This window comes from Morchella sextelata, assembly GCF_020137385.1.
Source record: "Morchella sextelata strain SCLS chromosome Unknown scls_12, whole genome shotgun sequence".
Taxonomy (NCBI): Eukaryota; Fungi; Ascomycota; class Pezizomycetes; order Pezizales; family Morchellaceae; genus Morchella; species Morchella sextelata.
Genome location: NW_025408627.1, coordinates 990,882 through 1,017,340, shown reverse-complemented (window position 1 = coordinate 1,017,340; position 26,459 = coordinate 990,882). Strand labels below are relative to the sequence as shown.

The following is a 26,459-nucleotide window of genomic DNA, read 5'->3' as shown; positions in this document are numbered from 1 at the left end:
TGCTTTTTTTCACTGGGGACGCTATCTTGCTTCGACAAATCACGTTCCATCCAGCGTGATTCGTTGACGGCGGGGTATGCGATCATGAAATATCACTCACTGGCCCTTACTGCCTGCATCCTTACATCTAGGGCAAACCGATATCACATTATTCTAGGGTTGTAGGCTATGGATATGTTCTTCGGCTTAAAAGGATACCTCAATCTGGAATGGTCGATGGGCTGTGCACACGAGTGATATTTTGTGATGAGTAACGTGGTTGAGTGATCTTCTATGATCGTTATCACAAGGAATGCTGAGAATAGAATCCCAACCACCAAGACCTCTTCGCCATATGAGGGTGATACACGTATGCGGATTTAAGTTATGGTGACGGCAGTTCACAAATCACTAATAATCATCTCAGCAATTTTCTGTTGGTGCTTCAAGCTTGCATGTATAAGCCTACTCCCAATATTGTTCATAACAACCGAAACTCTCAATGCCCAGAATTATAGTACCGAGGAATACTTATCATCCCCGAGTAAAAAAAGCTAACCGTTGATGACTGGTCTTTGCGCATGTAATTCCTTGTTCGACTGCTTATGACTCCTCCACCGAGCTGTTTAGTCTTGGTGGTCATACTGTGGTTCCACAGAGTTTGGTGTGGTGCATCGTTGTCACGCAAAATCCGAACCTTATCCCCATCGCGCTTAGCCCGAATACCACAGACCTCAACCTACTAATAAGCTTCAGCCAAGTTTTCAAATTGCCCAAAGTTTTGAAGAACCCTCAAGCGCCGTTGGTGCAGGGGTAGCATAGTTGCCTTCCATTGATTCCTGAAAAGGGTCGAGCAAGCAACTGGGAAGGGTTCGAGTCCCTTACGGCGCATCTCTGATAACTTTTTGAATATGTCTCGGGCTTCATTCATCTTTATGAGTGGAATGAGTCGGAAAGTGCCATATGAATCTTTTTTTTTCTTTCTCATTTGTACCGAGTCTGTACCTACGGCTTGTTACGTACTAAAGGGTACATGCGAGCGTCATAGAGAGAAACACTGTACGGGTGTGTGTGTAATAATACATATATACGATGGAAAATACGGATACGATTTTATAAATTCGCTTTTTCAGTTTTGCTTCTATTTGCGAGCCACAGTGCAACCCCAACTGTTGCATGCAGCATAATTTTACTAACGACCTCGTTCCGTACTACTCATTGAAACCACTTCAAAGGTATAATCATAAGCTGAATAATATCAATAAGAGGGTTAAAAATCCAGTCACCGGCCTATATGCCGTTCTTTTAGGACGTCGCCCAAAATAAAGCAATCATGAACCATCACTCGGAACCGACATTGCGAGGACCGCAGATGAGACGATCGGATTTGATGCGGCTTTGCCTTTGGAGCGCTGAAAGGACATGGTCGATAGGAAAGCAACTGAAGGTGAATGCACTGGCAGATACGGAGGTCTATTTAGGAAGTATTTACGCGGTTTACATCTACCCAGCACTCTTACTCTGACTGATGTACAGTTGTCCTTCTGACCTGTATGCGTTTGTGCTCCCTCTCTGGCTCCGTTCTTCCAAGGACCCAAATATAGCTCCATCGTCCCTCTAGAATCTGACCGTCTTACTTGTGGCCCCTTCCCTGAAGTTTTATTCATTAGCAATATCCTTGATCGCACCCTTTTTCTTTTGGACCGGGAACATGTATTCAAGCTATTTACTAAGACTACACTCGCCCCGCTTCTCCTTTAATTACTTCCGCCTTTATCTTTCCCCCTGCAGGAGCGGCATCTCCCTTGCTCGTAGGAAATGGGCACGAGACTACAGTCGAATCGAGTTGTAGGAGAGATCTGACCCTAGCCCTACCCTTTCTATAAGGGTATGTATGCACCAGCAAAAAAATACTCAAGTTGCTAAGGGTATCATTATAGAAAGTATTCGGCCATTTACCCTTAATTTTACACACAAAAGTATTGAACCATAAATCCATACCCTTATAGGGCGATTGCCCTTATAAATGGTGTAATGTGTCAATCACACACCATCACTCGCAGCACAGGCATGGTTTCTTTAACTTTATTTTGTACGACACACAACAGCCCCCCTCCTCCCCCTCCACTCCGCAAATGTTGAAAAACGAATGGATATGAAAGAAGAACAAGGGAAGGAAAAAAAACAGCTCTTTCTTATCCATCTTAACCAAACAAGTCCTTACATCCCATAATAGATAGTAGAACAGAGAACCCAAACGAAATTGGACATAGTGAATTCGTAGAGGTGAGAGAAAGAGAAGGAATAACAGGACAAAAAACAAACGGAAAGAAAAAAGGAAAAAAGGGAGGTAAAGAGAGAGAGGGAGAGAGAGAGAGTAAAGGAAACGACGGGGCGGGGGGTGGACGACTTATTGGATCCAAAAAACCGTTCCCCGAAAAAGAAAAAGGAAAAAGAGAAAGAAAAGTACAAAAAAACACACCACCAACAAACCCGTCTCAGGCATTTTTTTTTTGTTCAACCCAAACCAACCATCGTAATCGCTCGTACCCGTTCATGCGTTCGTCATATATATATAATTACACTTTCAACCCTAGTCCTACGGGGCCGCCAATCTATATCTTAATTGTCATTTTACGCCTAAAGTCCAACCTCCGAGATAATCTTCGCCGCCTCGCGATATGTCTTCAGCAGCCTCTCGCACTTGACACGCTCCGCCTTGATGGCATCATCCTCGTACAGTAGATCGCTGAAGTAGTCCTCCTTGTACAGTTCGGTGACCAATCGGTTCTGGATGGCATCCTTGGAGTGGTTAACAAGGAAGTGCATGACCGCCTTCGGGACCTGGTCCTGGATAGTCTCGCGAACAATGTTAAAGTACGATGAGATCAGCCTTTGGATCAGCTCAGTCTCCATCTGTTCTCGCTCTGTAAGAACTGGCTCATCCGATTGCTGGCCAGCAGGTTCCTGAACAAAGTATGAAAATCTCAGTACCGGTCCGGCCATAGAAACCCCCATTGGACTACATACCAGAGAGTTGTCATCAAAATCTCTCGACAGTCTCTGCACATCTTGCGCGTTATACTTTTCCCTTTCAATTCTCTCGTGGCCGCGCCTGACGCTCTGGCTGAAGCTGGGTTCCGGAACAGATTTCGGTGTAGCTCCGCTGGACGCTGGCATTCCGCCTTCTTTCCCAAAGAAGTAGTTCAGGAACGAGTCAGTTGCCTTGTTTTGCTGCTGTGTTGGTGAGGTGAAGACTTGCGGGCTGTTTGGCCTTCCGTTTATGGCTCCGCTGACGGCCGAAGCTTGAAGGTGGTGACCTGGAGCTGGAGACATGGACCTAGAGTTGGCACGGAAATGCCTGACAAGTTCACTGGTGCTGTTAGGGCCTACACTCTCCTCCGGTTCAGGTGTGTCAGTGCCATTTGTAATTGGCTGGCCATCTGATGCCAGGTTTGACCTGCGTGCGTTGGCAGGACGCTCCTTTCTTCTCTCCAAAGCTTGAGCTTTCCTCTCCTTCTCCTGTTTGTTTGAGATCACTGAGGACATCGCCGCAGCAGCTCCAAGGAAGTTGGGATGGTTTGTGTTGATGTATGCTCGCTGGATCGCAATCAAGCTCTCGACATAAGTAGAAGTGGGCCCTAATCGCTCTCTCAACAAGTCGCTGACAGTCTCAATCAGCTTTGCCTGCAGTCTTGGATATCGCAGAAGTTCCTGGCTTCCACAAGTGTGAGCGATCTTGATTAGCTCCTCGTATACAAGCTCCACGCATCGGTGAGATGGAATCTCCAGGAGCCTGATTTGAGGTTTTACGAGTAGGTCGAAAGCGAGCTCGGGCACAAAAAGACTTGGCCTGGGACCTGTAGAGTTTCTAATGGCGGTTCGGATATCGAGGACCGAAAGATTTGTAGTGGGGTCTATAAGCTCAAGAGAGTTACCAAAAACGCTGTTGAAAATGTAGTATATCCTTGCACCACCGCAAAGGTCTTTTGTAGAGATCTCAGAGGAGGTTCCGTCAATGGAAGAGATGAAAGAGCTGGCGAAACGGGTCATAAGTTGGAGAATAAGGGAACCCTGCACAAATTAGCCCAGTCGACCTTTAAGGCAGCAATAAAAACCCACCCGGTGCTCCTTTCCGCTGAAAGTCATATCGCCATATGACGCGAGCTCCTGCTGTGTCTGGCCCATGAGTGTATTTAACCGGGCCTTGATATCCGGTAGGCGGTCCCGGATGTGCGCCATCAGAGTCTAAAGCGGGGTCAGTAAAGTAGCCCCACCTCATAATAGAAACCGGTCTAACATACAGAGTTCAAGCTCTTTGCCAAAAACTGGGTACCGCATCGGTGCGACATGTTTCGGTATGCCGGGTGGAGCTTGAAAAATTCTCGCTCAGCATTGAGGGCATCTGCGAGGGACTTGTTTCCTTGAATGTCTTGCTGGGACCTATTCACAACACCAATGAATCCAAGCTTCAAAGGGTAAACCCTTCCGGAAAGAATCTCAAGGGCGTTGGTGCCGTGGTCCATAAGATCCAGCTTGGTCAACACACCAATGGTCCTCTTCCCTTGTGGGTCGACTTGGCGGGCAAGCTTGAGAGCTTCAGAGTTGACCAAGTCGACATTGGCAGGAGAGACAGCGAGGACGATACTGTTGGGTTTAGCAATGTATTCGCAAATAAGGTTCTTCGTCTGCTTCTCAATATCCGTTGGCTGGTCCCCGATTGGCACCTGTAGTTTTGAGCAGGATCAGCCAATAGTCCTAGTAAGCTATGTAGCCTTAAAAATATACCAACCTTTGTCAAACCCGGCAAATCCACCAAAGTCAAACTCAGCACATGGGGAGAGTAGATCTTCAAGTTAATCGGAGTCCTGTTGATGCCCTTGTTGTTACCCGCGATTCTCGCCGTCTCCGCCTCGATCTCCCTCCGAATCTCGTGAAAGTCGTAGTATCTGCGCCCAGGCTGATGCAAGAACTCTCCAAACTCTGGGTGCTCGGCAACAGCTTCTGGGCTGTGGGGCTCGACGCTGTTGGACCCATCCTCCGTCGGTATGTTGATGAGCTGGAGGATCAATGGGCGACGAGTAACGATACCCGACCCACGGGGAAGGAAGTCTCTGCCAACTATGTTCTCAAGGACCGAGGATTTGCCACTGGATTGGGAACCGACTACGACCTATGTTACGGGCGTGCGGAAACGGGTTAGCGACGGGTGATTGACGGCGACGCCAACCCCACTACTACTACGGTAACTATATTCGCGTTGACTGGTGGGGTAGGAGCGGAGAGAGGAGGGGGTGAGGGCGGGGGTGAGGGCGGGGAGAGAGAGAGAGAGAGAGGGAAATTTACAATTTGAGGTAGGTCAAGGCCAGAGTCGGATCCGATCGTATTGAAAACCTGAAAGAGGCGAACCACAGTCAAAAGATGTGCACTTATAAAAGGGGCATACCCCGCGGAGGAGAGAGAGAGAGATAAATACAAGATCTTGCAGCCTGTTGACTACACCGAGCAAATCTTCACTGTGGAATGAATGAGCATTACGAAGGCAATTAATTTTTGGGGTGTGCGGGACGGCGCAAGTAGATGGGACTTACCCAAGAGAAGCCATGGTTGCGGGATAGAGATTAGATGGATGTATCGATGTCCTAAACTGACAGCGGGAAAGAGAGACAGGGAGTGGGGGGTAGATGAAGATGAGAAAACAAGAGAAGAGAGAAAGGACGCAAGAAAGAAAGACTTTCTATCCTACCCTATTGAATTGAAAGCGGGGGGTTGGAGGGGAGGGAGGGAGGGAAAGGTGCGGGGAGGTAGAGGTATGATGACTTGGCCGTGGGTGTTTGCGTGAAGCCGAATTGATTTGCTGGCGAACGAAGATTCACCCCGCCAAGTTTCGGCCGGAGCGAAACAACGCAAAAAGTATAACTACATGTACTTAGCGTGCCTATGGCAACACAACATGTGAGTAGCACACGGCATGCAGACGTCCAATTAAGCTACGGAATATCACAAGCAAGATAGCACCGGCGCAAAAATTGGCTTTCGCAAGTTGCCGCCGGCGAGGCTTGCGGCTCTGTGTGCCCGGCGCGAGGGTCCTGGTGGTTCGGCAGCGTTGCACGGCAATGCAAGCGCGTTTCCTGGGTGGTTGTCTCAGGCTGCGCCAGAGATCAGGGTGAAAAAAAAATCATTGGCCTCAGGTTGGTTGACAGAAAAAGAAGGATAAGCATCGAAGATTGCCACGGGAAGATCCTGCAGATGGAGTTTATTAAGAGTTGCCAAAGTGGCTGCTGGATGTGTGCAGACTGGTTTTTCATTGATTTGAAATTCTCATCCAAACCTGATCAAGGTCTAATGTATGTACCCCGGATCAACGTTATTCCTGGGCGTCTGCTTAGCTAATAATAAGATGGTCTCAGGTACTGCGAGTCTGCGACCTCGACGTCATTCTCAACGCATCGATCACAAGCAACACCAGATTGGATTGGGCCTATATAAAGCAAGACAACTTTCTAATCCCTCTAGCATTTCGTGATGGTTTCAGCTTTCAGTAAATCATTCTTCTCTATTGCTTCTCGCAGTATCACACGTACCACTGTCTCCAAACCAGCCTGTTCAATTGCAATCAGACCAGTATCAAAACCATTGATCCACAGAATGCCTCTTGTGAGTGCTATATATTATAATGCTTCATTTATCAATTAGCTCCAATTAACACCTTGACAGGTAACTATCAACCAGTCGCTCCGTGACTCGTGAGTTTCCAGATAGCTCCATTACCTAGAAATGCCGATGGATCTTTTTTGATCCGATAATGATTACACACTTTATCTTGGGTAGTAATCATATCGGGCCACAAACGATTTATCGCAATTGCAAATAATATCACACCTATAAACAATCACTAACACCCACCAGTCTCAAGAAACATGACATCATCCCCGATGGTATGTACATGTAATCATTAAAGCAGACCCGCCTCCCCACACTCCACAACCACAGCTAACACCCCCAGTCGTCAACGACTTCACCCCCAGCACCATGATCTCCGTCGTCTACCCCGACAACAAAAGCGTCTCCCTCGGCAACACCCTCAAACCCAGCGAAACCCAAGACCAACCCCACCTCCAGATCACCCCCGAGGACGCCGACTCCAGCAAGACCTACACCGTAGTGCTCACGGACCCGGACGCGCCCTCGCGCGACGACCACAAGTGGTCCGAGTTCTGCCACTGGATCGTGACGGACGTCAAGGTGGCGTCTCCGGACGCAGTCACGGCCGCGGCGAACGCAGACACGCTGGGAATCGACATGTCAAAGGCGACGCAGGTCGTCGAGTACATGGGCCCGGCGCCGCCGGAGAAGACGGGGAAGCATAGGTATGTGTTCCTGCTATACAAGGGCTCGGGGAAGAGGGTGGAGGCGCCGTCGGAGAGGAAGAAGTGGGGGCATGCGGACTCGGCGGAGAGGAAGGGGGCGAAGTTGTGGGCGGATAAGTATGGGTTGGAGCTCATAGGTGAGTAATTGTAGTACTTTTTTGGTGAATTCATTACTTAGAAACGGGTGCTAATGCGAGTGCAGGGGCCAACTTCTTCTATGCGCAGAACGACAAGCAGTAAATGGAGCTGCTTCTTTTTCCGTGTTTTTATGTAGTACCAGTATGTTATCAAATAAATACCGATCATTCAAAAATCCTTAATTCTCTCGCTACAAAAAAAGTGACCAAACATGAAATCCTCCCCTAATAACGCACTAACCCCGTTCCATTACTACAAACTTTCCGTCACATCAATCATTTCCCTTAGTTACCACACCCAACCACACACCATTACAACCACAACTCATCATCTGCCCATATATGACCATCTAGCTAGCTATGTAGCTACATATGCATCCTCATATGACTCGACTCCCCCCCAAAGCTCCCCTGCTTGACACTCCCAGGAACAGCCGCCTTCTTCTTCTTCCCGTCCTCCTGCTTATCCTGCTCATGCTGCTCCTCGGTGGACTTGGCCTTCTTGAAGACAGCCTTGATCTTCGCCTTTACGTCGCCGCCCTGCTGCGCATGCTCGAGCAGCGGGCGCTGGGCCGTCGAGGCGGTGGTCGTGGAGTCGAAAGAGGTGCGCGGGGGAGGTGTGCTGGACATTGTGTACTGCTGGAGGAGGTAGGTCTTTTGGTAATGTGGTTTAGGAGCTCTATGAGAGATAGGCTTTTGGTAACGAGACTGAGGAGCCCGAGGAGAGAATTGCTTTGAGGATAATGGCTTGAAGAGCTAAATACCGATATGATTTGCCTGTAGCTTCTGAGGTTTTTGAGAACAGCTGAATACCACTTTGACTGGCTTTGAAGCTCCTGATGTCCTTCAGCTGGACCGGCGCAGAGGTGCCTTTATACCTCAACCCAACCCCCCCTCCACTCATACCCCCCAAGCTCCCCTCCCCATCATCACCATCATCTCAATTACGTACAGACCCCTCGCTATCCCATGAGCTCAATTAACTGAGAGTTCATCATCATCGTCTCTTGCATTCCACTACATTCCAGTCATCCTCCATACGTAAGCCCACGCAAGCTGCCCAGAGCTCCACAACCGTACACTCAAGCTCCAAGTAGCAAGTACTAGCCATCAGGCAGGTAGGTATGCTGTGCTCTGGGTACGCTCGCTCGATAGATTGGTGGCCCTACTGGCCGCGTCAACGCTCGCATGTATCTATGGTATGAGCGAACAAACAAATTAACTACATGCACCTACCAACAGCTACATGTAGTTAACCAACTAATAAAGTTCTTATCTACCTTCCTTCCAGCCGAAGTTCTAGAACAAACCCTCGCTTCACCCCGCAGCAGTGAGTCAAGACACACGCGGTCTACAGGACAGGAAAGGAAGGAGCGGGTAAAACACTACCTGTATGTACCACGGGGATTCGAATACACACCTAACCCTGTGGTTGCGGCTCTGCAGTAAGCGAAAGCTTAAGTATGGGCGGTTGTGTGTGTGTGTGTGTGTGTGTGTGTCACTCGATCGTAATGTATGTAGAACTGGATTCAGATGCAGTTGCAATGAGTATTAATTTATGCTATGTTGCTTTTATGAGTGTGCTTTTATATATGCCTGCCTGTGCTCGTGTATCCGTCCATCACAGGCGTCCTTGATCCTTTCCTTTCCTTGACGTCGTCGTCGATGTCGACGTGGCCCTTCTTTTCAGTGGTAGAGATATGTAGATAGAGTAACGTATGGGCTGGGCCATGGGCCGGGGGAGATGGGAAAGAGTTGAAGATAGTAATAAAAAAAAATGAAAAGAAAAGAAAATTAAAGACATACCCACGCAGCAAGCAAAACCAAACCAAACCAAACCAAAGCCAAACCAAAGCCAAATCCAAACCAAACAAACCAAACCAAGCAAAGGAAACAATCCCCTCCCCCTCCCATCCTCCCCCCCCCCCCCCCCCCTTTTCCCTTTCCCTCTCCTCCCCGTCCCCCCCCCCCAGCATAGCATTACCTCCCCGCACCCACACACCTCCCGCAAAAGCACTGCACGCCCCTCTCCTCACAGCACCCCGAACACACCGTCTCCGCACAGCCATCGCACCTCCGCGTGCACACATAACACGTGCCCCTCGCGCACGCGCCACACACCGTGATGGTGCCAAAGCCGATGCTCTGCGCGCGCGAGCACACATGGCACCGCTGCGGTAGCATTCGCAGTGGTGGTGCGGCGGCCTCGAGGGTGATCTGCATCTTGTCTTCGGACGGGACGGGGGCGGCGGACGGGCGCTTGTGCTTGGCGGGGCGGTGGTGGTGCGTGTCGTCGCGGCGGCGCTTGAGCGGCGGGGGAGGCGGGTGGTCGGCGCTTTGGGCTTGGGCCATGGGGGGTGGTGGTGTTTGTGGTGGTGTTTGGAGGTGCTGGTGTGGGTGTGTAGGTGGTGCTCGGGAAGCTAGGTGCTGTGGGGAGGGTCGTGGGGCATGGAGATGTGTGGATGTCGTATAGAGGCACTTGGATCACGTAGATAGCTAGAGATGTAGGCTGGTATGTGGACAGGTGCTGTAGACACCTAGGTGCGGGTGCTGGCGGTGTCGTGGGCGCACGGTGGGTATAAAGTATCGTCAATTAAAGCAGTTGTTCAGAAGGAGGTCTGTCAAGCCCCAAACGGCCTTCCCCCCAATGTGATATTGTAACTAGCTCCCTCACATACAAAAAAAAGTTCAGTGCGGCAACATCCGACGCCCTGGCCGGTTTGCCCAAGACGGTGCTAGCGGGGGGGGGGGGGCGTGATTGGGCGGGGAAGGGGAGCGATAATATATGTAACAGACAGGCTGACTAACTCACAGCTCAACACGAAGACTGCATGCGATGCGGGTGGTGGTGGTGATGATGCTGCTGATGTGAAGTGTTCGACATGTATGTATGTATGTATGTATGTATGTATGCACACACTCACACACTCACACGCTCGCTCACTCACTCACTCACTCACTCACGCACCACATGTACATACTTGCCTACTCTAGCAGCTAGCTACTTGTCGGAACATTGTCGACATGTCCCCATCAGCCTCCGAGGACTGGAGTAGGGCGGGCCTACGTGTTTCCTGGCGTGTCAATTGGGGGCATGGATGGACGGGTGGATGGACGGGTGGATGGATGGGTGGATGGATGATGGGTGGATGGATGATGGGTGGATGGGGTGGTTGTGGATGCTGTCGGTGTTAGATGTGATTGTGGATGGGAGGTACTCGACTGGATCTCACGGATCTCATGGATCGATGGATTGGTCCGCGGGAGCCATTGGCTGGGCCGGCACTGGTCATGGGGGATCACTCGGTCGCATCTACCCACACGCGAGACCCCAACATGACAATTGCTGCCCCGGACCCAGCGTCCCCTCTCCTCGCGGCCGCTCTCCCTTCTCCCCACAGCCATTTCCATTTCCATTTCCCACACAAACAACCCCCGGCCCCCCCTCAATCACAGGCTCTCACTCGGCACTGCGGCTCCCACATCCCTGTCGACGTGGCGATCATTGGCCTTGGCATGCCCTTAGCGAAGTGAGACAGAAAGAGACCAGCTTGCAATGCCTCGACCTCCCATGCTGCTGTGTCTGCTCTGAGCGTCTTCACCCCCCCGACCTTCTTTTTTCCCTCTCCCCCCCCCAAAACAATCCGTCCGTATACCCGCAATGGCGATACCGGCACAGCAACAACCAGCTCCCCCAAAGTCCCCGCACAAGAAGAAGAAGAAGCCCACGCGCTCCGTGTCCTTCTCGCTCCCGGCACTGCCGTTCCCGCTCGCGTCGTTCCTGCATCCGCTGCGCTCGGCGTCGTCGCAATGGCTCGTGCTGCCGGTGCTGCTGATGGTGGTGCTGCTGGTGAGGTGGGCCGTGGGGCTGGGCCCGTATTCCGGTATGTATCCAGACCGAGGAGGGGACCAGGTGTGAATCTAATGGTGGGGAATGGGTTGCTGACAGCTCTTGGTGGTGGGGGGAAATTAGGAATGGCCGCGCCGCCAATGCACGGTGATTTCGAGGCGCAGAGGCACTGGATGGAGATCACAAAGCATCTGCCTGTGCGGGAGTGGTACTGGCACGAGCTCGAGTGGTGGGGGCTGGACTACCCGCCGTTGACTGCATACCACTCGTGGGTGCTGGGCGTGATGTTCGTGCTGCCTTTTCTTTTCTTTCTTCTCCGGAGTAGCAGTTGGTTAGTTTCGTAGCTGGTAGCTAACACAGCTCTACCCTCCCGCAGCGGCGACCGCATCAACCCCGACTGGTTCGCTCTGCACACCTCCCGCGGCTCCGACGACCCCTCGCTCAAGACCTACATGCGCGCGACCGTCCTCGTCTCCGACTTCCTCCTCTACGTGCCGGCCACCGTGATCTTCGTGCGCCTCTACGGCACCCTCTCCTCCATGAGCAAATACGACAAGGCCTGCGCGCTCGCCGCAATCCTCCTCCAGCCCGCACTCATGATCATCGACAACGGCCACTTCCAGTACAACAGCGTCATGCTCGGCCTCGCCATCTCGGCGCTCGACTGCTTCCTCACAGACCACATCTACTGGGGCTCGTTCTTCTTCGTGCTCGCGCTCTCATTCAAGCAGATGGCGCTGTACTACGCCCCCGTCGTCTTTGCCTACCTCCTCGGCCTGTGCGTCTTTCCGCGCCTCAACATTGTGCGCCTCGTGCTGCTGGGCATCACAGTCGTGGTGTCGTTCGGTTTGGTATTCGCGCCGCTCGTGCTCCTGGGCGGGACGGAACAGGTCGGCCAGTGCCTCTTCCGCGTCTTCCCCTTCGCCCGCGGCCTCTGGGAAGACAAAGTCGCAAACTTCTGGTGCGCCGCCAACGTCGCCATCAAGTTCCGCGAACGCTTCGAGGCCCCGCTGCTCCAGAAAGTATCGTAAGTTTACCCCCCCCCCCCCCTCTCTTCTCCCTCTCCCCACCCCACTGCTAACAGAGGGGGGACCACAGCCTGCTCGCAACCCTCCTGTCAATCGCCCCGCCGTGCATCATCATCTTCCTCAACCCGCACAAGCGCCTCCTCCCGCTCGCGCTCTCGGCCTGCGCGTGGGGCTTCTACATGTTCTCGTTCCAGGTGCACGAGAAGAGCGTGCTGCTGCCGCTCGTGCCGCTGACGCTGTATCTCGCCGGCACGCTGGACAAGGACGTTGTTGCGTGGGTCGCGTGGGTTAATAATATGGCTATGTTTAGCATGTGGCCGCTGCTGCGGCGCGATGGCCTCGCGCTGCAGTATGGTGTTGTGGCCCTGCTGTATGCGTGGCTTATGGGCGGCTTTTGTAGTCTGCCGAGGGGGTGGGTGGGGAGGGGGGTGCATTTGGGCGGGTATGCGGCGGTGGTGGGGCTGCATGCGGCGGAGTGGTGGGTTGGCGGGGCGGGGGTGGGGAGGTGGCCGGATGTGTGGGTGGTGGCGGGGGTGGAGGTGTGTTTTGGTGCGTTTGTGGTGGCGTGGGGGTGGGTGATGCAGAGGCTGTGGTGGGAGAGTGGGAGGTGTAAGGTGAAGAGCGAGTAGGGGGGGGACTGTGGAAGGGGCTTTTCTTTAGATATCTTTTTAGGATTTGTAGTTAGAGAGTTGTGTTTGGGGCGCTGTTATAGCACCGATTTACATTTGGATACGCATTGATCATTGACGTTGGCATCACTCGTACAATCATGAAAAGCTCTTCGACAACCACGCATTGAGAAGAGACCTTGTAATTCATTGCCCGCCTCTATCTAACCCATTCCATCTATACCAAACTAGTACCAATATCATACACTGTACACCGCCATTTTCTATTCTAGTCTAGATTTAAGCCCGCTAGATCTTGAACCCAAACCCGGCCATGCACGCCTTGTACGCCGCAATCTTGTCCAGGCACTGCGACTCGCCCTTGTCGCTGAAGAGCATGCACTCGTCGCGCGACGCCTTCTCGTCCTTGCACACGCAGCAGGGCTTGGGCCCGTTGGCGGTCGGCTTGAGGACTACGTTTTCTGCGGTTCTTTGTGTTAGCTAGCTGTGATGGAGACCGAGGGTGGTGCGGTTGTAAGTGCTGGGTGCTGGGTGAGGGTAGGTACCTGGGGCATCGGAGGTTTTTGCTGTGGGTTGCGTGCGGGTTAGCTATTATACAGACGGGGGAGAGACGGGGGAGAGATGGAGAGGGACTGACCGGTGGGGGGGACGGTACGGGTTGTGGACGACATTGTGGGTTCTTGTGCTGTGGTGGATGTGAATGTTCTGCGCTGTGGATGCGGAGGTGGGCTGGTGGGCACTGTAGGTATGTAGAGAATTGAAGTAGATATCGAAACACATATTATGGCAGCACCACAATTTGTCAGCGGCACATCCCGTACCGGCGCCCGCGGTTCCGGGTAACCATGACCTCATACGCGCGCGTCGCAGCTATATAACGCACCGAGCTGCACCCTCGATCGATCCATAGCTCCATTGCAATCGATATAAAGAAGCATCTCACACACAATTCTACCAATTGCACTCCCACACACAGCACACAGCACACAGCACACAGCACAATGGGCGCAGTAGCATCAACAAGCGACATAACCTCCACCGAGCAAGCACCGTACACGGGGCTCCCGCCCGTCGCAACCGTCGACTACGAGACGTCGCCCGAGAAGCGCGACCGCACGCTGAAGCACCTGCTGCGCGCGAACCACCATAACTACTCGGTGCTGTACTCGCAGCTGAGATACCATAACCATTTGCCGCATGCAAGTGTTCCCTTTTTCCTCTATGATGTGGTCGAGAGAAGACAGTGGGCTGATTGGCTAGGCGTTGGGAACGGCATACCTGTTGGGCGCGAGCGCGGAGACGCTGAATGGCATGTATGAGGAGGAGATACGCCATCTGGAGCCGTGGGTGGATGCGCCGGGCGAGATTAGTAGGCATGACTGGAGGGACTTTTTGTCGATGCGCGAGTGGGTGCTGGTTCTTCCCTCTCTGGGTGCAGGGTGGCGCTGATGCGGGTGGGCGCGATAGGTACCAGAGAGCGTTCCTGGACTTCTTTGAAGACGAGCTGGTGAGGTTTGGGTATGACTGGAAGGCGGTCGTCACGGAGTATATGCTCAAGGGGCCGGAGCCAATGCTGTTTGGAGGCATTGGGGGATGTAAGTGTCTCTTTCTGCCTTTTTGGGGATTGGATTGGGTGGCGGTGTGCTAACGGGCGTGGTGGTGTGTTGCAGTGGGGCATCCGTTGATCCATCTTGGGGTAAGTGGATATCGCAATCATTGACCTAGGTGCCGAGTGATCTAACATGGCCGCCATCAGTACGCCTTTGAACTCAACAGCAAAGACGTTGCCATGGAAGGTCTGTCCCCGCTTCCTACTATCCTTACTTCCACTGCTCTATAACAAGAGACTGACCCCCCCCCCCCCCATAGCCCTCACCCTCGCCGCCACAAACTACAACTTCCTGCACAACTACATCGACCGCGACTTCCCCACCACCGGCTTCGTCCCCACCCACACCACCGCCGCGCAATCCCTCTCCTCCAAGGCCCATACCACCGACCCGCTCGCCATCCTCGACGCCATCCGCACCGACGCCCGCTTCGACAACCTCTTCGACTCCCCCGGCTCCGTCAACATCGAGAAGCTCTTCGCCGAGCGCGAGTCCGCCGTCCTCGAGCACTACTACTCCCTCGACACCACGGACCTCGCCCAGATCCACCGCGCAATCACCCATGCGGCCGTGCTCCTGCTCTGCGCAACCCACACCCCCGGCGAGACCAACTTCGACTTCTTCTACGTGCACCTGCTGACGGTGTCGCACGCCGTGCGCACGCTGCTGCCTGTGGTGCCCGTGAAGTATGCGCTGCCGCTGGTGCGCTCGCACTGGCTGTTTGTGATCATAGTGTACATAATACAGCTGCGCCCCATGATACACCCGGAGCTGGTGGAGGACGTGGACGTGAAGGGGCGCGGGTGGGAGCAGGTGGTGGGCCATGTGCTGGAGAAGGAGAGTAGTAAGGATGTGCACTATCTCAAGGCGGTGAGGGCGATGAGGGATGCGGCGGGCCTGTGGGAGGAGGATGGCGAGTTTTATTTGAAGGCGGCGGTGAAGCTGGCGTGGGAGTTTGTGAAGTGGGGGGGCTTTGATGGGGAGACAAATTAGCCTGGGGGTTTATTGGGAGGTGGTATAGGTAGTTGGGTGTTTATGGGGACGTACTTACTCTCGTTTTAGTTGGGCTGCTTAATGATACACTCTCTTTTTGCTTTGATGGATTGATTGTTCGTAGTTCATAATACTAGTAGTTTTTTCTTTTCTTTTTTAATCTGTTGCCTGTCTGAGAACGTAGAGTCATACCGCCCACCATGGGAAAACATGGGCGTAGACAGTCATGCAGCTCTTACCTCCACTAGAACCTCATCAAAACACCGCATCGCATACGGCGTCCGAGAAAAACCGACCTCTTTCCGGGCCTCTATGAATTTTTGACTGATTACTATGTATTTCATACTGTGGGGGTCCATCTGTCTGTAGATATGAAGACTGTTGAAAGTAGGGCGAGCCTTAAAACTCCAGTTGCTGTCGATGTCTAAAGATAATACAAGCCATCTTATAGGAGCCCGGATAGGACACCGTTTATTCCCCTTGAAAGCGTCTACTACTCGACACCGTGACCTTACTGCCTTGAACGACACATATCCAGCAAAGACTGTCCCCTCGGCTCCGAGTGAGGGTTCATGATCGAGCTGTTTGGGCGACAACCACCCAACACAACGGCACGATCGGATTCCCAACCCTTTATTGAAGTTCGTCTGTCTGCGGCAATCTTTATCGAGGTTCAGATCACTAGCTAGAAATACCCTACAGCTGAGGCTGCACTGTGCAAATGAAACAATATATGGACGCCTATATTCAAATTACTCCCACCGACCCCGTAGAAGAACGGAGCCAGAGAAGAGGTGTGAACGCACAGAGGTGGGAAGGGCAACTGTGTGTATATAGACATCGGTCAGAGGGAGAGTGCTGGATACATGTAGATGTAGATGTGCTATACTCGGGGATTCGGTGTTGGTAAGGCTACGTTGCGCTGGCATGGGCGGATCCGTTGGCTATGTGGCTCTAGGTCGTATGTACGTGTCTGGACAAGCAATTGCGTGTGAACACATGTGGTTGTCCTCTCAAACCTAGACTGTATAAATACTTCCTGGATAGACCTTTGGGTCTGTCAATACATCCACTCTCAGTCTCGCTCCTATCGACAATGTCCTTTCAGCGCTCCAAAAGCAAAGTCACGTTAAAGCCAAGACCCAATCGGCTCGTCGACGGGTGTCTGTCTTTCTCATCTCTGTCCACCACCCAGTCTCTCGATCTCTCGTGGCTAGATTATATCGATTCATTACCACCAGATAGCAACCAAGCATCCGTCATAGTCAATCACTCGAACTGCATTTGGCCCCCCCCCCAAACCCCCAATCTGTGCCACTCCAGTTCATATCTAGAGTAGATTAATAATCAACTGAATTTCCTTTGACCTCTAAATTTGTAGTAAATACATAACTCCGGAATACAATAGAATACACTGATATCAAAACAGAGAAGGAAAAAAAGCAACGTTATAACCTGTGGTATCCAAACAAAAGGAAAGAAAGAAAGAAAGTAAGAAATGGCAATATTTCCTCCTTTACATGCGCTTCCCGATGACTGACTTCCATCCCTTGGCTCTCTCGAAGCCATTGCTGTTGCTCTGGAAGTCAAGCATGGCCTGGTAGACCTGCTCGTTTGTGTTCAGGACGAACGGCCCATACTGCACCACCGGCTGGTCGAGAGGCTGTCCCGCAACAATGACTACACCACAACATGCACCGTTAGCAATCCAGCCACCCAGAGGAAACAGAAGAACAGAAGAACATACCAAATCGCGCATCTTCCTTCTCGGCCTCATCAACCGCAACATCAATTCCATCCCCCTCCTGCGCAAACACAACGTTGTGAAACGCCTCCACCCTCTTCCCCACAAATGCCGCACTCCCCTTCAGCGTATACACAAACGCATTCCACCCCTTTGGCAGCGGCTGCGCCAGCTTCGCACCCGGCTTCATCGTCACATCCAAGATCCACACCGGTGTGTACGCCAAATCACGCACGCTATCCACCCCATGCGAGTTTCCGGAAATCACCTTGATCTCGACCTTGTCCCCGTCTGTCTTCGCCACCGGGATCTCCGACGCCCGCAGGTCGCGGTACCGCGGCTCGCAGAACTTGAGGTGCTTTGGCAGGTCCACCCACAGTTGTAGCCCAACGTTGGGCTTACCGTCGACTGACTTGCCGGGCATCTCGGCGTGGATAATACCGCGCCCAGCGGTCATGAACTGGAGATCGCCGGCATGGATCGTGCCGGCGTTTCCGGCGAAATCTTCATGGTCGACAGCGCCCTCGAGGAGGTAGGTGATTGTTTCTTGCCCACTGGTGTTTGTTAGAGACCTGTCTAGCTATGGGAGAGGACGAGCAGAGTGTACAAACCGATGAGGATGGTCCGGGAATCCGGCACCTTCGCCAATTGTAAAGTGGTCGAGCATGAGGAAGGGACTGAAGTGCTGGAGCTGGTGGGTCCCCACTGAGCGGCGGACCCTTGCGCCAGCTCCTTCGGCCTTCTCGATGGCCTTGAAGGCTTTCACGATTGTTCGGGCGACAGACATGGTTTCTGGGAGGTCTATTTCCTTTCTGCTGTACTGGAATGGGGTTTGCGACGAAGTCAGGGTCTTCAAAAACGTGGTCAAGGTTATCCAAATAGTGATTGCTGCGTTACGGATGGAGACAATGATCGATGAGCCAGTAAACATAACCTTTTTTTCTTGCTAAATCTAACAGCTGGAGGACTGGGCTCTTTATATACTATTACTCTACCCACCCTCCCACCCTCCTACCAGTCCAGTGTCTTGTCTACAGACGGGGTGGAGAAGCTCATGGAAAAAAAACTTGCTCGCTTGCTGGTTGTTTACTAGCCATCGGTAATGGCTGACTTGAACATTAGATGGGACTGACCGTGCATCAATCATCGATTATGCGAGTGCCTTTTTCTTTCATGTCATGCGTTAAGTAATGCTGTGTAAGCGTTAGTTAGCGGAGAGTGGTCACGTGCATGGGTCCGAGTGGGTCCAGGCCCGTGCCCGGATTATTGGTCAGGCAACCAGGACTAATTATTAGATTATTTGGAATCGAGACAGTTGGATTTAGACTAGGTAAATACTGACAACGGAGATGGACTAATTTTAAGCCTATGGAAAGCAGTATATAGGTATAACAGCAGCTGTAGGAAAATAATTATCGCAAGGAAGCCTGGATCCGGACTCAGAAGAAGCTATGCATCTACTACACCGTACAGGAATATCGGGTGAAATGACTACGATTCCCTTTCCCCGGATCGTACTCAGAGCAGCCACTCTATAAATATTGCTCTGCGTTGTTTGGGAATACTAATTTACTACCTCTGAAGGTGATTAGTTCTTTGGGATAATCGGGCCGCAGTCCAGAAAGTGGGACTATTCAATTGCACAACCAGCATGGAATACTACAATAATCCACTTAAGTCGATAATCTGTCAGATTATTGCCAACAACCCGAACTACTGGCTTGTCCAAACAGACCCTAATCCAGCGCGGGTGCTAAATACATTTTTGATAAAAATGAAAGGGGGGATGTCAGTAGGCCCTGATGGTAGCAAAACAAACATCATATAGTTTTCTCCTCGGGCCACCGTCTATATAGCCACGCCCGGAACTTTTTCTGGCTGTTCATGTATACCATAATATCTCTCCACGATTAAAACGCAAGATTCAAAACCACACCTATCGGGCACCCCGACTTCCAGAGGTTCAGAATTACTTGGGCAGTAACCCCATAGCGCGAATCGATTATATGGGTCAAAATAGTAAGGGGCAAATTGCTTATCGCCGAGTATCGTCGAGTTTTCGGCCCGAAAAGGTGGGAAGTCAATGGCCCTCGCTTCCAGGTTACCTTCTTCCCAGATGAGGCCTGTTATGAGGTCGTCATTCAACGCGGTACTGGTCAAGGTCCAGGCCATGCTGCCAGAGGTTCCAAGCTCTTTCAGCCAAAAGCCCCCAAAGTGTTCTTCGACTTCTGGAAATACTTTGCTGATGGACACCTCGTAAGGCTTGGCGACAATATTCAGACCTGGCTTTGTGAGATCCAGTTCGCGACGCATTGTGCTAATAGAATCTGCATTGTATCCGAGATTGGCATGCATCACCCACCGCCCGTTCCCCACAGGCCAGAATCTCCGCACTTCATTCTGGGTAGGGACCCGCAGCGTTGACTTCTCGATAAACTTGCCCGTGTCGATGCTCCACGAGGCCAGCTCGATATCCAGCTTGCCGTCCACGAAATACCTCATATGGACGACCCTGTTGCTGGCCTCATGCACAATCAGCTGGTTCCCATTGTACTGCTCCCCGCACGCAATGTCGATGCACCTCGTCCTCCTCGCCGCCGCGCTGTGCACAACCAGCTGATACTCCAGGTTGCGCCGGTGCAGCAGGATCCCCGTGACATGGCCATCGCTGTGCATCGCCGCCACCTCCGCGCCGGGCAGCCTGAACGAGTGCGTGTCGCCCGTCGCCAGCTCCCACACCTGGCACACGCCCATCGTCGTCGACACCGCGGCCACAACCGCGCCGGACAGCGACCCCTCGTCGATCTGTCCGTGGTCGTCCATGTACGACCGCGGCAGCACCGCGGGCCCCGACGCACCGCACAGCAGGTCGCGCACGACGATGCTGTTCTCGCCGCGCATCCAGACGGCCATGCGGCAGCGCTCGAAATCGATGTCGACGCTGAACTCGTCATCGAGGCTCCTCTCGGCCGGGTCTGCAACGAGCTCCTCGACCGCCGCGGGCCGGTGCCGCAGGAACGCCAGCCGCCGCGAGGCAAGGTTCTCGAACAGGTGCGCGGGGCCCTGCACGTGCGTTTCGGTGTTTGCGGGGAAGAAGTGGCGTGTGAGGGAGCGGCACACGTCCGGGGAGCGGAGGAGCGTGTTCCATCGGCGGGAGACGCGGCGGGCGAGGACCAGCTCGTGGAGAGGGAGGAGGCGCAGGATCTGGAGGGTGATTTCGAGCGGGAGGAGGGGGAGGAGGTCGACGTGGTAGGAGTGCGCGGTGAGGAGGGTGTGCAGGTTGTGCCAGTCGGCGGGGTGGAAGTGGGGCGCGAGGGAGTGGAGGAAGGCTTGGCGGGTGGTGGGGGGTGCGGCTTGGAAGAGGGTGAGGAGCGAGGGGTCCGTTAGAGACGTCGGCATGGTGGGGGGTGTGCGGGTTAGCTATAGAATGACCTTGGCGAGATAGAGGAAGAAGCGGAAGAAGTTGTAGATTAGATGAGAGGATATATAGGTGTGAGTCTGTGAGTCTGTGACTACTTGTAGGTAGCTACAGCTACACAAGAGTCAGCGTTACAATGGCTGTGTAACGAGATACCAGGCAGTTGGTCCGAATCACAATCCATGACCGAGGCTGGTTTGAACGCTGCAGTTAGAGCACCGCTCATACTCGAGCTGAGTTGCGCAAACACAAACAAGCAGAATCGTGTAGGATGCTACTTGCAGGCATGGGCTATTTATTATTAGTCAGAGTTCTCTGGTGCGAGTGATAATACATGATTAAATATAGCAACCTTTGCTGAGACAGAAGTGCTCTCACAACAGCAACAGAAGTTATACAACGAGCACTTACATGGAAATCCACTCCATTAACTAACCCTATATCACCAACCCTATGTAGCAAGTACTTAGGAGCAGAACTCGAGATAAGAATTACAGTATCCCATTCCCCGAGTACTAATAAAAAAAAAAAAGAAGAGAAAAAAAAAAAAACTAACCCCGCCACCCATGATATATAAGCAGTAAAGTACAGTACAGATACCAGTTCCACCCTACATCCACGCTTTCCACATGGACAAAAAACGAAAAAAAAATCCACATTACAAAAGCTTTACCGCATAGCACACACGCACCAACAAAAAAAAGAGCCAGACTTTAGCGTTCGTTTCCCCTTATTTCCCCGCAGCAGTAGTAATGCTATTGTTCCCCATCTCCGCCCTCGACACAAGCCTCTTGACACTCGCCCACTCCTCGTTCCGCGGCGGATCAATCGCAACCTCAAACACCGTCACCGTCCCGTCCAGCCCCCCGACCGCAACCCTCTTCCCATCATGCTCCTCCCACGCCAGCTTATTCAAGCCCTTCGTCAGGTGCGTCGCGCCCACCCTCGAGCTCGGCTGCGCCTTCGCCACGGGGACCTCCGTGTCCACCGTGATATCCCAGATCTCCAGCTGGCCCGCGCCATCGACGAGCCCAAACATGCCGGGCTTGACCGGGCTCCACGCAGCATCGTACACCACGTCCTCCCTGCTAAACTCCAAGATGGGCGTGGCGACCTGCGATGATCCCGCTGCGCTGGAGGTGGTGGCGGCGGGCGGGCGCGCTTTCCACAGCTTTACGCTCCAGTCGACGGAGCTGCTCAGCACGAGGTCGCCGAGGTCTACGGGGCCGCGGACGGGGTGGAAGTCGACGGACATGACGGGGCCTGCGTGGCCTTTGTAGGAGATTCGGGGTTCGACGCCGGCTTTGGCGCCGGCGCGGTCGTAGCGGTGGCAGGGGTAGATTGTGCCTTCCTCAGTGCCGACGAGGAAGTAGGTGGGGTCTGAGTGGGGGAATGCCATGCAGGTCGGGCTGAGGTCGTCGGTTTTGGAGGGAGGGGGTGTGATCAGTTCCAAGAGTTCCTGCGGCTGCGCTAACATGTCCACTGTCCAGCCACAGACTACACCGTCTGTTGAACAGCTGAGAATGTTGTTTGCGTTTTGGGTTCCGATTACTGAAACGGAGTAGACCGGGTGCGTGTGGCCCGAACCTGTTAGGGGGGTTTTCAAAACAGGTTGAGATTTAGCACGAGTGTCCCATAGGAGAACCTGCCCACTGTATGCCCCTCCTACGATGAGATTGGGATGAAAGGGCGAGAACCGCGCAGTAAGGACATCGCTCTAAGTTATTCGTCAGAAGAAGGATTTCTGATGACAAGAAGGAGTACAAACCTGTGCATGGAAGACGTATTCCGGTCTGTCGTGCATATGCATGTTCCAGACCAGAACCAAACCATCAGGGTCGTGTGGTGCAGAAGGATTCTTTGTGTACGACGCCAGAAGTAACTCCGGAAACTGCTCAAAATCAGCTACTATTCTTCCGCAGTACTTCTCTCGACCATACCTTCGGTGAATAATTAATATCACTAATCATCCTCTTCTTTGACCACCGCTCGTCGTAGAATTGCGCGATCTCTTTGATTTTTCTTCCGCTTTGCTCCTCGTCCTCGGCGTTCATACCCAACCCATAGTCCGCCAATACGTCGTATTCCATATCCAATGCTCTTTCTACGACCTTCGAGGACCTTTCGATGAAGTCCACAAAGTCCTCCGAGGCTGTAATTGCTGCCCTTTCCTCATCCGTCAACTCCCTTGCAAAGAAGCCTCCATTTGAATCTGACCCGGAATTTCCATTTTGCTGTTGTTCGTCGGCATGGAGCTCCCTCAACTCCTCTTCTATCTCTTTGCGTATCTGTTCCCGTAGCTCCTCGTCCGTCCTTCGCGATCTGCTCTCGGAGCCATCATGTCCCTCCTCATCGTCAGGCCCAGTCCAAGCCTCCGAAGTTTGAACCTCCTTGCTGTAGGTCACGACCTCGCGTACAGGGGACGGTGGCGCGTCGTAGGTGATTGTAAGGGGTGCTATGGACATATGCTGCAAATTCAATTGATTTGGCGTAGGCGTAGAGTCGGGGGTCATTGCAACACCTCTGCAAATGAAACAGGGCTCTTAGCATGGGCCTTCAACAAGGTTTTTCCCTCCAGGAGTTCTTTTCTTACGGTGACATTATTGTGGGAGAAGCCGAGTCCGAAAAATTGCTATCTGCACCAGACATGACTGAGTTTGACCTGCTGCTCTTCATTGCGCCAGGCCCCGTCGAGGACGGGCGGTCGCCTATGAGAACATTTACCAGATCCTCTAAGCTTCGCCTGTCGGCGTAGGACCGGGGGAGAGGCGCTGTAACCTATTGTCGGCCCTCCAGGTAGATGGATTAGCCCGTGCCGAAGATGTATACTTCTGCGGGAATGTAAGTTTGTACCTCATTAAGCTCTGTGCTCCGTCTCTGGATTGAGAGAGATTGTTGCCGCTCCTGGTTCCGGCGCTTGATCTCTGCAAGCCTTGCCTTCTTTGCGGCTATCTCTGCCCTTCGCTGCTCTGTCGTATTTGTGCTCATGGTGGGCTCGTGATGGAGGTTTGTTTCTGGGGATGGAATAACAGCTATGGAATCGATGGAACGAAGGATGGATGCTGGTTCGTGTGAGGTGGGGTGGTGAGTGGGGTAGGGAGCTGTGTATGTATTGTATATATGACAGAAATCCTTTGGCTAGGCGACGTGCCTTTAGAGTGAGAGACAGGGGAAGTTCGAAAAATACCTATGCTCCTAGGAATAGGAATAGGAATAGGAATAGGGACCGGAAGAAGAAGAAAGGAAGGTTCCTGGCCTACTCGCTAAGTAACGTCCATGCAGGAGGAGATGCGGCTACGGTGAGATACAGAAAACATTGGGATACGCGCGTTATGAGCCCTTGAATATGGTTATGATCACATGAGAAAATCGCTCTAAAGCTTATCATGTGCTGTTATAATATTTTTTATACTCGTTGGTGGTCCGTTGGCTATCAATTTACTCCTCAGGTGAGAAACGTTCTGTTTTGAGCGCTTTCCCGAGAGGACGCAACGTCAACCAACCACCAACCACCACCAAGGAACCTCGGACTCCTCCACCTACCGCTCGTTCTCCTCCACCCCCGTCGTCCCTTTGAACCAGCGTCCTTCCGCAGTCTCGCATTCTGTCAATTAACTTCCACTCTACCACCTCCGGCCAGCTATCAATTTCACCCCCCGCAGCCATGGTTCTCTCAACACAAACCGTGAATGTAAGCGCTCCCATAATCCAGCAACAAAAGAAAAGGAAAAAAAAAAAATCATCCCCCGGCTTTTTTTCGTTGTTTCGTCCGTCATCGGCCAAAGCAACCCCCCTCCATCGCCACAGCCCCTCCATCAACCCCCCCTCCTCCCCCTTCAAAAAATCAATCAACAGTGTAGTTTGTTGGATGAATTAAAAACTTGCTAATCCCAGATGCTTTTTTTCCTCACCACATAGGTCCTCCGGTACACCGCTCTCGGCGCGGGAGTGTTCTACGGCTTCACCCACCAGCGTAAGCTGAGTGCCCAGGCCAAGGTCCGCCAGGCCCAGAACGAATACAACCACAAAGAAGCCTTGATCATGCAGGCGAAGGCAGAGTGGGCAAAGAAGAACGCGCCCAAGTCTGTCGGTCCTGACGGACGTATGCACACACACCTCATATCCCTTCAATTGGCTTCGTTTTGTGGGCTAATAACTGGATTCTTCTTCTAGTCATCACCGACCCCAATGACCCACGATTTGATCTGGAGGCTTTCCTACTGCAGCTGGCAGCGGACGACAAGAAGGCGTCTCTTTAGATTTTTCTGTTTTTGAACCTTTCGCCTTGGCCGGATAAATAGTGGCGGATATGGAAACCTGCTCAGATGAACACACGCCTCCATCTTGCCTATTCAATTCATAAGGTGTATCTGATACAGGGGAACTCTTAAAAGGAATATAAAAAAAATGGGAAAGGGATTGATTTGGCTTCCGCATATAATCACGAATAGAGTTTGGGTCCAGGGAATATACATGGGGGGGAAAAAAAAGGGGGGGGGGCTGTGGAAAGGGAAGTTGGGTGTTATATTTTTTTTTTTTTACTTGCTCGGACGGTTTTTAGAGCAGAAAAAGAAGTCTCTTGGGGTTTTCTGTATCATACTGCCGTTTTGATTTTTCGTTTCTTATATTTTCTCTCTCTCTTCTGTCTCCAATTCTCCATATCTGACCCATTTCGTAAGTTTCTTCCCCTTGCTTTCAGAGTAAAAAGGATGGGTAAGGTCCCTGGTTTTTGAACGTCTCAAGTTAAGGTGAGCCTACCGAATCGACGGCACTTTCTCAAACAATCACGATCATTCATAGACCTCTTTTCAGAGCAACATGGCCTCGCTTCTAGAAAAACTTTCGATAACTGGGAGGATCCAAACGAATTCCGAGTCAATCCATCAATCAGTGTCGGAAGTGCCGGCGGAGTAAGCATTGATCCGTGGGTCTTCGGTTAAAGCCAATCTAATCTAATCTTATCCGATCGTTTCCATCTAGGGTTAGGGTGAGATATTTAGCTGTTATATTTCCTAGTTGTTCAGGTTCAGGCCTTCAGATTATAGTTTTGCTTAAGGCAACAGCACCGGGGGCTGAGCCATATTTTAACCTCAGAAGTGGTACTTGTAACAGTAAAGAGATCGCACATGGGCGAATCCTCGCGAGTGATATTCTATGATCCAAGTTTATCCTGGACTAGGAGCAACCTGTCGATGCTATGTTTTGGCTTTTTTTTTATCGGAGCCTCATTGCTGTGTGTATAGTTTTTCTTTCTCTGCTCACTACATGTATATTAAAGGGAATTAAGGCGCCAATGCCGAGGTATATGGTGCATGAGCTTGATCAAGGGAGCTTCCTGGTACGTACAGGGACGAGTAGGGAATTCTTATAGCCATTCCGGGAAGCCTATGCATGAACCAACAAAAGGAGAGAGCAGTACAAAATCTTTAGGAGTATTTCTTGAAATACAAAGAGTACTTAATATTATATTCCCCCGCGACACAAGACTTATGCATTTATCACTACTCTAGCCCCTGTGTGAATCGATGGTATAGCTGCAGTCACAGGAGATCATTCGTCATGTGAGAAAACATATCTCGTGAACGAAACTGTATTTCTATCACAGTAGTACATGAGGTTACATATGTTTAACAATCCTGTGCCCATAATTATTAGGCACAGAGTAAAAATCGATACAAGTACAGCTCAATCATGAACTCGC

The 26,459-nt window shown here is 52.0% G+C and overlaps 11 protein-coding genes across 11 annotated transcripts; 4 read left to right on the top strand and 7 right to left on the bottom strand.

Annotated features, from left to right (window-relative positions):
* Nucleotides 1-2,619: 2,619 nt before the first annotated feature.
* On the bottom strand, nt 2,620-5,584 carry H6S33_002153 (uncharacterized protein; the record flags this gene model as incomplete). Its single annotated transcript, XM_044833510.1, has 7 exons — nt 2,620-2,946; nt 3,010-4,053; nt 4,102-4,227; nt 4,284-4,706; nt 4,772-5,152; nt 5,426-5,495; nt 5,571-5,584. The coding sequence occupies 7 exons, from the start codon at nt 5,582-5,584 to the stop codon at nt 2,620-2,622; spliced, it is 2,385 nt and encodes a 794-aa protein (XP_044693296.1).
* Nucleotides 5,585-6,504: 920 nt separating this feature from the next.
* On the top strand, nt 6,505-7,589 carry H6S33_002152 (uncharacterized protein; the record flags this gene model as incomplete). The annotated part of the gene is made up of 5 exons (XM_044833509.1): nt 6,505-6,636; nt 6,697-6,725; nt 6,889-6,917; nt 6,986-7,486; nt 7,552-7,589. The coding sequence occupies 5 exons, from the start codon at nt 6,505-6,507 to the stop codon at nt 7,587-7,589; spliced, it is 729 nt and encodes a 242-aa protein (XP_044693295.1).
* Nucleotides 7,590-7,852: 263 nt separating this feature from the next.
* On the bottom strand, nt 7,853-8,116 carry H6S33_002151 (uncharacterized protein; the record flags this gene model as incomplete). The annotated part of the gene is made up of 1 exon (XM_044833507.1): nt 7,853-8,116. One exon carries the CDS (start codon nt 8,114-8,116, stop codon nt 7,853-7,855), a length of 264 nt encoding a protein of 87 aa, XP_044693294.1.
* A 1,350-nt stretch (nt 8,117-9,466) lies between these two features.
* Nucleotides 9,467-9,838, bottom strand: H6S33_002150 (uncharacterized protein; the record flags this gene model as incomplete). The annotated part of the gene is made up of 1 exon (XM_044833506.1): nt 9,467-9,838. One exon carries the CDS (start codon nt 9,836-9,838, stop codon nt 9,467-9,469), a length of 372 nt encoding a protein of 123 aa, XP_044693293.1.
* A 1,309-nt stretch (nt 9,839-11,147) lies between these two features.
* H6S33_002149 (uncharacterized protein) lies at nt 11,148-12,993 on the top strand (the record flags this gene model as incomplete). Its single annotated transcript, XM_044833505.1, has 4 exons — nt 11,148-11,370; nt 11,436-11,622; nt 11,713-12,363; nt 12,435-12,993. 4 exons carry the CDS (start codon nt 11,148-11,150, stop codon nt 12,991-12,993), a joined length of 1,620 nt encoding a protein of 539 aa, XP_044693292.1.
* Nucleotides 12,994-13,281: 288 nt separating this feature from the next.
* On the bottom strand, nt 13,282-13,664 carry H6S33_002148 (uncharacterized protein; the record flags this gene model as incomplete). Its single annotated transcript, XM_044833504.1, has 3 exons — nt 13,282-13,454; nt 13,539-13,559; nt 13,631-13,664. The coding sequence occupies 3 exons, from the start codon at nt 13,662-13,664 to the stop codon at nt 13,282-13,284; spliced, it is 228 nt and encodes a 75-aa protein (XP_044693291.1).
* A 330-nt stretch (nt 13,665-13,994) lies between these two features.
* Nucleotides 13,995-15,596, top strand: H6S33_002147 (uncharacterized protein; the record flags this gene model as incomplete). The annotated part of the gene is made up of 6 exons (XM_044833503.1): nt 13,995-14,192; nt 14,254-14,399; nt 14,461-14,588; nt 14,664-14,689; nt 14,750-14,789; nt 14,863-15,596. The coding sequence occupies 6 exons, from the start codon at nt 13,995-13,997 to the stop codon at nt 15,594-15,596; spliced, it is 1,272 nt and encodes a 423-aa protein (XP_044693290.1).
* Nucleotides 15,597-17,112: 1,516 nt separating this feature from the next.
* Nucleotides 17,113-18,127, bottom strand: H6S33_002146 (uncharacterized protein; the record flags this gene model as incomplete). Its single annotated transcript, XM_044833502.1, has 3 exons — nt 17,113-17,276; nt 17,344-17,894; nt 17,952-18,127. The coding sequence occupies 3 exons, from the start codon at nt 18,125-18,127 to the stop codon at nt 17,113-17,115; spliced, it is 891 nt and encodes a 296-aa protein (XP_044693289.1).
* A 1,061-nt stretch (nt 18,128-19,188) lies between these two features.
* H6S33_002145 (uncharacterized protein) lies at nt 19,189-20,739 on the bottom strand (the record flags this gene model as incomplete). Its single annotated transcript, XM_044833501.1, has 1 exon — nt 19,189-20,739. One exon carries the CDS (start codon nt 20,737-20,739, stop codon nt 19,189-19,191), a length of 1,551 nt encoding a protein of 516 aa, XP_044693288.1.
* A 749-nt stretch (nt 20,740-21,488) lies between these two features.
* On the bottom strand, nt 21,489-23,746 carry H6S33_002144 (uncharacterized protein; the record flags this gene model as incomplete). Its single annotated transcript, XM_044833500.1, has 5 exons — nt 21,489-22,475; nt 22,527-22,649; nt 22,699-23,281; nt 23,352-23,536; nt 23,612-23,746. 5 exons carry the CDS (start codon nt 23,744-23,746, stop codon nt 21,489-21,491), a joined length of 2,013 nt encoding a protein of 670 aa, XP_044693287.1.
* Nucleotides 23,747-24,422: 676 nt separating this feature from the next.
* H6S33_002143 (uncharacterized protein) lies at nt 24,423-25,017 on the top strand (the record flags this gene model as incomplete). The annotated part of the gene is made up of 3 exons (XM_044833499.1): nt 24,423-24,449; nt 24,677-24,860; nt 24,932-25,017. 3 exons carry the CDS (start codon nt 24,423-24,425, stop codon nt 25,015-25,017), a joined length of 297 nt encoding a protein of 98 aa, XP_044693286.1.
* Between the last annotated feature and the right edge of the window lie 1,442 nt (nt 25,018-26,459).